Raw genomic sequence first — 11,024 nt, 5'->3', positions numbered from 1 at the left:
TTCATGAGACTAAAAAGTTGTTCTATTTCGATTTTAAAAATGTTCGAACCATTTTAAATTCAAATTTGTTATTGCATATTGGTTCGATTATAGAACGATTGTAAACGTTACAGAAAATTGATCAAATTGAAAACAGTTCATTTGATTCCCAGCAATTCTCATCATTCTCAGTGGTAGGTGTTATATAACAATTACTATGGTTGTTGAAATACTGAATATAAATGGGGTTTGCTTGCAAAATCCATGCAGGCAAAGTCACAGGTAATAGCTAGTATTATTAATATAATAGTAATAACAGAAAATTTTCTGGAAAAATTACCAGTTATATCTATTAATAATGTAATTTATCAGCTGTTGAATTATTTGTAACATAAGGATCTACATTGGATTCATATATCAATCCCTAAAGCAGGAGCAGCTTTGGTCTATAACTTTGAATCTTTTCAAATTGTGCTTTAAAAAAAAACAAACTTCCTTACATCTTGTGAGAACTGAATTTTTTGGAAAGCTGCTGTTATTCCATTAAATTAATAACAGAGCCTCATAATTTATTATGAGTAATTTGAGTCAGAAAATCAGTTCCTATCTATCTCTCTCATACTGGTTAAACCTAATGGATAAAACTGTGGCCAACACACAACTTTTGCTGTGTTGGCAAGTCAATGAATAAACTAGTACATAACTACATTGCTAGTTTCAATTTGTCTATTATAGAATTCAACTGATCCACAATGATGTTGATTGATAAAGGACCAGGAACAATCTGGTCTATAATCCTTAAAAATATCACAAATCTCCAGAGCAGATCTAAACTCAGAATATTCATGATAAGAATGTCTCATAAATTCCAGAAAAAATTTTTAATAAATTATTTTCTGCAAAAGAAAAAAATCTTTACTCAAATTTTTGAAAATAATTATTTCTTTCATCAAATTTGATATTGTTTATTAAATATTGTTTGTTTAATTAAAATAAAATTTGTTTTTAAATTGATCATGTTAGTTCATAATACAATATTAAATTACTATTATATTATTAGAAACAAATAGTAATTTAATAATAATATATTTATTATGTACATTTGTTGTATATTTATTATTAATTATTGTATTTATTATAAATAAATACAATAATAAAATGTAAAGAGATATAATTTCTGATAAATTTTATTATAACAGAATTTAATAAATATTCATAAATACATTTTAAAAAATACTTTAATTTCTATTCTAAAATAACATTTTAATATATCAAACTTGTTTAGGATGATATTAAAAAGGTTATTGTCCTTCACTGCTAGTAAATTTTCTTATTTCTGCATAAGTGATATAACCATCTCTATTCTCATCATGTTCTAAGAATGAATCAATGGCAGCTGCAAAATATTAATAATAATCAATCTTAAATAAATTACTTGCTTATAATTAAATTATTATTATGTAACAAGATTAAATGGTGAAGTAATTCTTATTAACAAAGTTTTTATATTAATTTCTTATCAAATAATCAAACAGTTTTAATTCTGAAAATTTTGTAACTTTGCAAATATCTTAAATAGCATATTTTGCATAATCTACATTTTCTTTTGTATCAAAACCTAGACAAATTGTTGAAAATATAAAGATTTCAAGATTATTTCCTAAATAGAAAGTATACTTAGTAAAGAACTAAACAACCTCAAGAAGTTCACAATAATGTTACAAATGAAAATAAAAGTTCTATGTTTACACAAGGACTATTTTATTTGCAGTGGCTTTATTAATTCTAAAATAAAACAAATGTATAATGGTCACAGTTTGATGAAGATCCATGAAGGTGGAGACACTCCACCTTCATGGACAACTTGCCATCAAACTTCTTGGACAAGAGGCAATGACATAGTGAACAGCATCATTTTTAGCCAGTATCTACAGAAATCATTCTAAGGCAGAAAATGATTCTATCAACATCTTGGAAGTGCTTGCCTCTAAGAAATAATTACATTTTTCATTTTTGAGGAAAGATCAAAGTCAAATGGACTCATATCAGGTGATTATGGTGGGTATTCTAGTATTTTGCAGTGTTATGTGCTTAGCAATGTCCTAACTTGTGACAATAGTGGCTGCATGCATTATATGCAAGACAATTCATTGCATATGATTGTAGAAACTGTGGCCTTCTTCAACAAGATACGTAACATTTGAATTGCATATCTACTTTAGTACTCATTTCTTGGCAAGTCCATCAACAATCATTCTTTCAATAACCTCAAAATGGCTTCCACAGTTGTTCATCTGTTGTAGTAACTGGATAGCTGCTATCATGCAAAAATCTCAGTATTCTCCAATCCATGGCAAAAGGCTTCCATCTATCAGGCAACAGTATATGATAGTGCAATATCACTATATGCCTCACAAACTTTGTGACACTGCTGGACATTTCATCCATGTACAATCTGAATTTTGGCATAATGTCATTACTTTTGGTAAATAAACATTACTTAAGATAAAACAATAAACACTTAAATGTTTGATGTTCTCCTATTTCTCAGCCAAATTTAAGTGAAAACAAAAAGTACAACACACAATACATGAACAGTCGAAAAAATTAATTTTATTTTAAATTACAGATAATATCCAATGGACAAGAAAGAACTGTCCCAATAATTTGTTATTGGGGTTGATTTATAATTGGAAGTAATAATTGGTTGATAAAAGCACTAAAGCAACAACAAAAATGTGCAAAATGCAAAAATCTTTGGTGAGCTTTTGACAATTTGCCAATTTATGGTCAATTTCCAGTAATGTTGCCAGATAAAAAATATAGTCCCTATAAATTAAAACTTAGAAATGCATGCACTTGAGCACAAACTTTTCACAACCTAAAATACCATAATTTCCTGTGAATAATCTACAGCAGCATTTAACCACACTGGTGTAACTTATCTTACAAAAAATTTCTAGAATGGAAATAAAACCGTCAGATAACCAACACCTCAATAATAGTAGTTGCAACTAACACTTTCCGTGCAGTTTGGAAGCCACAAGTATTAGTTGGTATGTGCAATATCAGTTCATTATGTCATGTGTTGCATAAAAATCAAGTTTAAACATAAACTTTTCTTTCTCAATCCATACAAAGACTTCTTTGCTCAACAATAAGAACTTCCAAAAAAAGAAACCCAAGGAAACAATATGTAGAAAATAAATATATAGTTGGCCTGTATCCATGGAATGAAAAAAAAAAAAAATCCAAAAATTTTCAAAAAGCACAACTTGAATTACTTGTATTTTAAATATTCTATTTTACTTTATGTATCTCTCTTTCAGTTCATTAAACATAAGCAATCTACAGATATTGAAAAAAGAAAACACAGATACACCACCAAATTTCCAGCAACTGATGGCCCAGCACCTTTTAATCCAGACAAAATTACAAGAAGGAACTTAAAATTTCCATGCCAGTAGACTAGTTTATTGGCTGGCCACAGATACATTGTGTGTATGGTATGCTTATTTACACTGCACTTGGTGGTGATACCATAGTTATGAGATGTTCTTAGTTTATTTTTCTTAAATTAAAACCTAGATATGGCTTCTAAGGGATGACAGTGTCAGTGGTGGTGTCAAGCAATTTATATTTAATATTTATTTAATTCAAATTTCTACTAGTTCATGGTATACTATGTTAGACACATGGTCTGTCCATGTGTCTAAACACATGGAAGGAGTATAATCTGTGAGTTAGAGATGTGTTGATGAATTATTATTATATGTGACCATGGTTAGTCTGCCAAAATTGTTAATCTGGCAAGACGTTGGAACCAATGGTATTAGAAATTTGCTGATGTACACTANTAATAATAATATATTTATTATGTACATTTGTTGTATATTTATTATTAATTATTGTATTTATTATAAATAAATACAATAATAAAATGTAAAGAGATATAATTTCTGATAAATTTTATTATAACAGAATTTAATAAATATTCATAAATACATTTTAAAAAATACTTTAATTTCTATTCTAAAATAACATTTTAATATATCAAACTTGTTTAGGATGATATTAAAAAGGTTATTGTCCTTCACTGCTAGTAAATTTTCTTATTTCTGCATAAGTGATATAACCATCTCTATTCTCATCATGTTCTAAGAATGAATCAATGGCAGCTGCAAAATATTAATAATAATCAATCTTAAATAAATTACTTGCTTATAATTAAATTATTATTATGTAACAAGATTAAATGGTGAAGTAATTCTTATTAACAAAGTTTTTATATTAATTTCTTATCAAATAATCAAACAGTTTTAATTCTGAAAATTTTGTAACTTTGCAAATATCTTAAATAGCATATTTTGCATAATCTACATTTTCTTTTGTATCAAAACCTAGACAAATTGTTGAAAATATAAAGATTTCAAGATTATTTCCTAAATAGAAAGTATACTTAGTAAAGAACTAAACAACCTCAAGAAGTTCACAATAATGTTACAAATGAAAATAAAAGTTCTATGTTTACACAAGGACTATTTTATTTGCAGTGGCTTTATTAATTCTAAAATAAAACAAATGTATAATGGTCACAGTTTGATGAAGATCCATGAAGGTGGAGACACTCCACCTTCATGGACAACTTGCCATCAAACTTCTTGGACAAGAGGCAATGAACATAGTGAACAGCATCATTTTTAGCCAGTATCTACAGAAATCATTCTAAGGCAGAAAATGATTCTATCAACATCTTGGAAGTGCTTGCCTCTAAGAAATAATTACATTTTTCATTTTTGAGGAAAGATCAAAGTCAAATGGACTCATATCAGGTGATTATGGTGGGTATTCTAGTATTTTGCAGTGTTATGTGCTTAGCAAATGTCCTAACTTGTGACAATAGTGGCTGCATGCATTATATGCAAGACAATTCATTGCATATGATTGTAGAAACTGTGGCCTTCTTCAACAAGATACGTAACATTTGAATTGCATATCTACTTTAGTACTCATTTCTTGGCAAGTCCATCAACAATCATTCTTTCAATAACCTCAAAATGGCTTCCACAGTTGTTCATCTGTTGTAGTAACTGGATAGCTGCCATCATGCAAAAATCTCAGTATTCTCCAATCCATGGCAAAAGGCTTCCATCTATCAGGCAACAGTATATGATAGTGCAATATCACTATATGCCTCACAAACTTTGTGACACTGCTGGACATTTCATCCATGTACAATCTGAATTTTGGCATAATGTCATTACTTTTGGTAAATAAACATTACTTAAGATAAAACAATAAACACTTAAATGTTTGATGTTCTCCTATTTCTCAGCCAAATTTAAGTGAAACAAAAAGTACAACACATAATACATGAACAGTCAAAAAAATTAATTTTATTTTAAATTACAGATAATATCCAATGGACAAGAAAGAACTGTCCCAATAATTTGTTATTGGGGTTGATTTATAATTGGAAGTAATAATTGGTTGATAAAAGCACTAAAGCAACAACAAAAATGTGCAAAATGCAAAAATCTTTGGTGAGCTTTTGACAATTTGCCAATTTATGGTCAATTTCCAGTAATGTTGCCAGATAAAAAATATAGTCCCTATAAATTAAAACTTAGAAATGCATGCACTTGAGCACAAACTTTTCACAACCTAAAATACCATAATTTCCTGTGAATAATCTACAGCAGCATTTAACCACACTGGTGTAACTTATCTTACAAAAAATTTCTAGAATGGAAATAAAACCGTCAGATAACCAACACCTCAATAATAGTAGTTGCAACTAACACTTTCCGTGCAGTTTGGAAGCCACAAGTATTAGTTGGTATGTGCAATATCAGTTCATTATGTCATGTGTTGCATAAAAATCAAGTTTAAACATAAACTTTTCTTTCTCAATCCATACAAAGACTTCTTTGCTTAACAATAAGAACTTCCAAAAAAAGAAACCCAAGGAAACAATATGTAGAAAATAAATATATAGTTGGCCTGTATCCATGAAATGAAAAAAAAAATCCAAAAATTTTCAAAAAGCACAACTTGAATTACTTGTATTTTAAATATTCTATTTTACTTTATGTATCTCTCTTTCAGTTCATTAAACATAAGCAATCTACAGATATTGAAAAAAGAAAACACAGATACACCACCAAATTTCCAGCAACTGATGGCCCAGCACCTTTTAATCCAGACAAAATTACAAGAAGGAACTTAAAATTTCCATGCCAGTAGACTAGTTTATTGGCTGGCCACAGATACATTGTGTGTATGGTATGCTTATTTACACTGCACTTGGTGGTGATACCATAGTTATGAGATGTTCTTAGTTTATTTTTCTTAAATTAAAACCTAGATATGGCTTCTAAGGGATGACAGTGTCAGTGGTGGTGTCAAGCAATTTATATTTAATATTTATTTAATTCAAATTTCTACTAGTTCATGGTATACTTTAGACACATGGAAGGTGTATAATCTGTGAGTTAGAGATGTGTTGATGAATTATTATTATATGTGACCATGGTTAGTCTGCCAAAATTGTTAATCTGGCAAGACGTTGGAACCAATGGTATTAGAAATTTGCTGATGTACACTATGTAGTTATTATGCCTATGATGGTTGCACCTATATTGAACATGTACAGACACAACTTTGCTTTACTTGTCATTATTCTCTAAACATACAGTATAACAACTGTTCATACAGCATTTACACTGTATTAGATAATGTATCAATAAGTTGTTTAGAGACAATTTAAAGTATATGACAAATGTGCATAACCTTTATGCAAATGCAACAAGTTCTTTAACTGGACATGCAACGGGTAAAGGTTGTCCGATTGTCCGAGTTCTTATACAAAAATCCATGTTAGTGAGATGTTTTCTCTGATAAAGTAGAGAACAAGAAGGTAGACACAGCACAGTAATTTATTACAATCAGCTCTGCATAGAAGTTTTACTGAGCTTTAGTGGGTTATGTTGCTGAATTTATTATTACAAAAATGAGCTTTAAAAATTTCATGATAGTACAGTGTACAACAATATCCAGTCTTCAGTAACTTATCAACTACATTAATATAATGCATGATACCACTTGTTAATTATAATTTTTTATTGTGAAGAAAGTTTAAATTGCTGTACAATTTTGAAAAATTTATCTGAAATTAAGTCTAATTTATGACCATTCCTACACAGATACTAAGAAACAATTGTATTATATATATGAAATAATTACATTTTTCATTTTTGAGGAAAGATCAAAGTCAAATGGACTCATATCAGGTGATTATGGTGGGTATTCTAGTATTTTGCAGTGTTATGTGCTTAGCAAATGTCCTAACTTGTGACAATAGTGGCTGCATGCATTATATGCAAGACAATTCATTGCATATGATTGTAGAAACTGTGGCCTTCTTCAACAAGATACGTAACATTTGAATTGCATATCTACTTTAGTACTCATTTCTTGGCAAGTCCATCAACAATCATTCTTTTAATAACCTCAAAATGGCTTCCACAGTTGTTCATCTGTTGTAGTAACTGGATAGCTGCCATCATGCAAAAATCTCAGTATTCTCCAATCCATGGCAAAAGGCTTCCATCTATCAGGCAACAGTATATGATAGTGCAATATCACTATATGCCTCACAAACTTTGTGACACTGCTGGACATTTCATCCATGTACAATCTGAATTTTGGCATAATGTCATTACTTTTGGTAAATAAACATTACTTAAGATAAAACAATAAACACTTAAATGTTTGATGTTCTCCTATTTCTCAGCCAAATTTAAGTGAAACAAAAAGTACAACACATAATACATGAACAGTCAAAAAAATTAATTTTATTTTAAATTACAGATAATATCCAATGGACAAGAAAGAACTGTCCCAATAATTTGTTATTGGGGTTGATTTATAATTGGAAGTAATAATTGGTTGATAAAAGCACTAAAGCAACAACAAAAATGTGCAAAATGCAAAAATCTTTGGTGAGCTTTTGACAATTTGCCAATTTATGGTCAATTTCCAGTAATGTTGCCAGATAAAAAAAATAGTCCCTATAAATTAAAACTTAGAAATGCATGCACTTGAGCACAAACTTTTCACAACCTAAAATACCATAATTTCCTGTGAATAATCATCTACAGCAGCATTTAACCACACTGGTGTAACTTATCTTACAGAAAATTTCTAGAATGGAAATAAAACCGTCAGATAACCAACACCTCAATAATAGTAGTTGCAACTAACACTTTCCGTGCAGTTTGGAAGCCACAAGTATTAGTTGGTATGTGCAATATCAGTTCATTATGTCATGTGTTGCATAAAAATCAAGTTTAAACATAAACTTTTCTTTCTCAATCCATACAAAGACTTCTTTGCTCAACAATAAGAACTTCCAAAAAAAGAAACCCAAGGAAACAATATGTAGAAAATAAATATATAGTTGGCCTGTATCCATGAAATGAAAAAAAAAATCCAAAAATTTTCAAAAAGCACAACTTGAATTGCTTGTATTTTAAATATTCTATTTTACTTTATGTATCTCTCTTTCAGTTCATTAAACATAAGCAATCTACAGATATTGAAAAAAGAAAACACAGATACACCACCAAATTTCCAGCAACTGATGGCCCAGCACCTTTTAATCCAGACAAAATTACAAGAAGGAACTTAAAATTTCCATGCCAGTAGACTAGTTTATTGGCTGGCCACAGATACATTGTGTGTATGGTATGCTTATTTACACTGCACTTGGTGGTGATACCATAGTTATGAGATGTTCTTAGTTTATTTTTCTTAAATTAAAACCTAGATATGGCTTCTAAGGGATGACAGTGTCAGTGGTGGTGNCACTCAAACACCAATACCAAATTACTATTACAGTGGAACCTCACTTAATGAGCATAATTTGTTCCAGAATCTTACTCATAATGCAAAACACTCATTAAGCAAAACAATTTTTTCCATATAAATTAATGTAAAATACGATAATGTGAAAATACGACATGCCGCAAAAAATACTCAAATATTTTATGTATAACATTTATTCAAAGAAAATTATACAATATGCATCGTTAAAGAGCATAAATCATCGTCATCATTTCTTCTAGCACAGAATGAACCAACCCAAAATGCGAATTTGATTTGCAGAAAATAAAAATTCAAAATTTAATTTGGAANTATTTTATTTTTTTTCATGACCAGAGGTTAAAATATAAGCAATTTCTGTCTCTCAATTTTGCACATTGCTTTCAGACCACCACTCAGCTTGCAGATGCACTTCAAAGTGAAAAATGTGTTAATTTTGATGCTCAGGATAGCAATGTACAGAATGCAATATTACTCCCCAGAGTAGCCTTTGGTGGTGGATTCAGGCATAACTTTGGAGGCACACACTGACCTATGCATCATATACAGGGAGTCACTAATTACATAACATTACATATGAGACATTCTTAAGTATGTGATACCATTTGCACCATATGTTGGTGATAAATTTTTGCTTTTGCAATGCAATGCTAGACTCAAGCTGCACATGTTGTTAGTGATTACCTGAATGAACTTGTTATTAATGTTTTATCCTTGCCAGCATGAAATCCACACCTTAATCCCATTAAGCATGTATGGGACATGCTGGAAAGATAGCTTTGGAATATCTAAACCATTCTATGACATTATAAGAGCTTGAGATTATTTTTTGAAGAGCTTGAGCTCTTCAAAAAAGTGGGAGAACATCTCACAGATGTTGCAAATATGATTAAATCAATGCCCACATGTCTCAATGAGTTGCAGTGGGTACAAGGAGATGGACTGCTTGCATACAGAAAATCTAGAAAACTCCACATGGCCAGGCTGTTGGCAAGGTGCAAACCCATAACCAACTACCGGGGTTCAATGGTTTTATCCACTCAGCCACTGATGTGCTATAAGGTGATATAATACATTTTTAAACACTTTTTTGTGATTATTATGCTCTTTATTGTCATGACATAAAATGGCTTTTTTATTACCTTTCCTTTTTGTTTTTTTCTATCAGAATAAATTTTCTTCATAATTTTAACTAATGTAAAGAAAATGTAACAAAAAGTTATATAACATTGTTGAAATTATTAGAGACAAGCAACAGGAAGAGCTCTTTAAAAATTGCAAGTGATGTGATAATTCTGTCCAGTAGTTTATATGTTTATATATATATTTATTTATTTATTAAGATTCAGGTTTAATATAAAAACAAAGTTTCAAATGTTTTATATATTTAATTTTAAAAATTTAACTTAAAATGAAAATATGAATTGTTGAAGATTTTTATCTTGCTTTACATAGTTTTTTCAATTGAACTGCATTTTAATTTAATTAACATACTTTATTTGCAAAATTGTTCAAGAAACTTACCAGTAAGATCAGCATCTGAAATAAATGAACTACCAGTATCTGAATGATCCATTGTATGTTTCATTGCTGTAGCTAATTCTAGGCCATCCAACTTACTATTATCATCAAAATCATGCATTCTGTAAAGACAAATCAATCTCTTATTCTAACACATTATAAAATTTATATTTAACATTAGAACATAAGTATTAATAATTACAAATAGGACTGCTATTTAAACCTATAAATTTTATTATTTTTAATCACTATCAAATAACATGAAATATTAATATACATATATATTTTATAATTTATATTTGTTGTAATATTTTAAATAACTTTTAATAGCTAATAAGTAATATATTTAATACAGAAATATATATTACTAATTAAAAATTATTTTTAACTTCAGAAATTTTGAAATCCATCATAAAAATTATTCTTTATGATTCAAAGCATATGTTTGCAAAGTAATAAAATAGTCTAGTAATAAAATTGTTTCTTCTAGAGAAATTATGATAAAAATTTAGAACATATCACTTCTATTAAATATTACTTTAATGAAAATTAATAAATTTAATGTTTTATGCTTAATTAAATAAATTTAAAAAAATTATTTTCAAAGCTCTATATTTTTTAATTATATTAAAAAAAAA

The 11,024-nt window shown here is 29.0% G+C and overlaps 1 protein-coding gene across 1 annotated transcript in view; it reads right to left on the bottom strand.

Annotated features, from left to right (window-relative positions):
- Positions 1-3,981: 3,981 nt before the first annotated feature.
- Positions 3,982-11,024, bottom strand: part of LOC111635930 (multiple coagulation factor deficiency protein 2 homolog) — a 9,271-nt gene continuing 2,228 nt past the window's right edge. The window contains exons 3-4 of the mRNA XM_023381073.1: positions 10,390-10,508; positions 3,982-4,157 (exon numbers count right to left, since the gene is read on the bottom strand). Of these exons, the coding sequence (XP_023236841.1) occupies positions 4,063-4,157; positions 10,390-10,508 (214 nt within the window). The 3' untranslated portion in view covers positions 3,982-4,062. The remainder of the gene's footprint in view (positions 4,158-10,389; positions 10,509-11,024) is intronic.

The sequence above is a fragment of the Centruroides sculpturatus genome, unplaced genomic scaffold, assembly GCF_000671375.1.
Source record: "Centruroides sculpturatus isolate CEXI.00-Female unplaced genomic scaffold, Cexi_2.0 scaffold37, whole genome shotgun sequence".
Taxonomy (NCBI): domain Eukaryota; kingdom Metazoa; phylum Arthropoda; class Arachnida; order Scorpiones; family Buthidae; genus Centruroides; species Centruroides sculpturatus.
The sequence above is the reverse complement of the archived record's forward strand: the minus strand, read 5'-3'. Positions and strand labels throughout refer to the sequence as shown.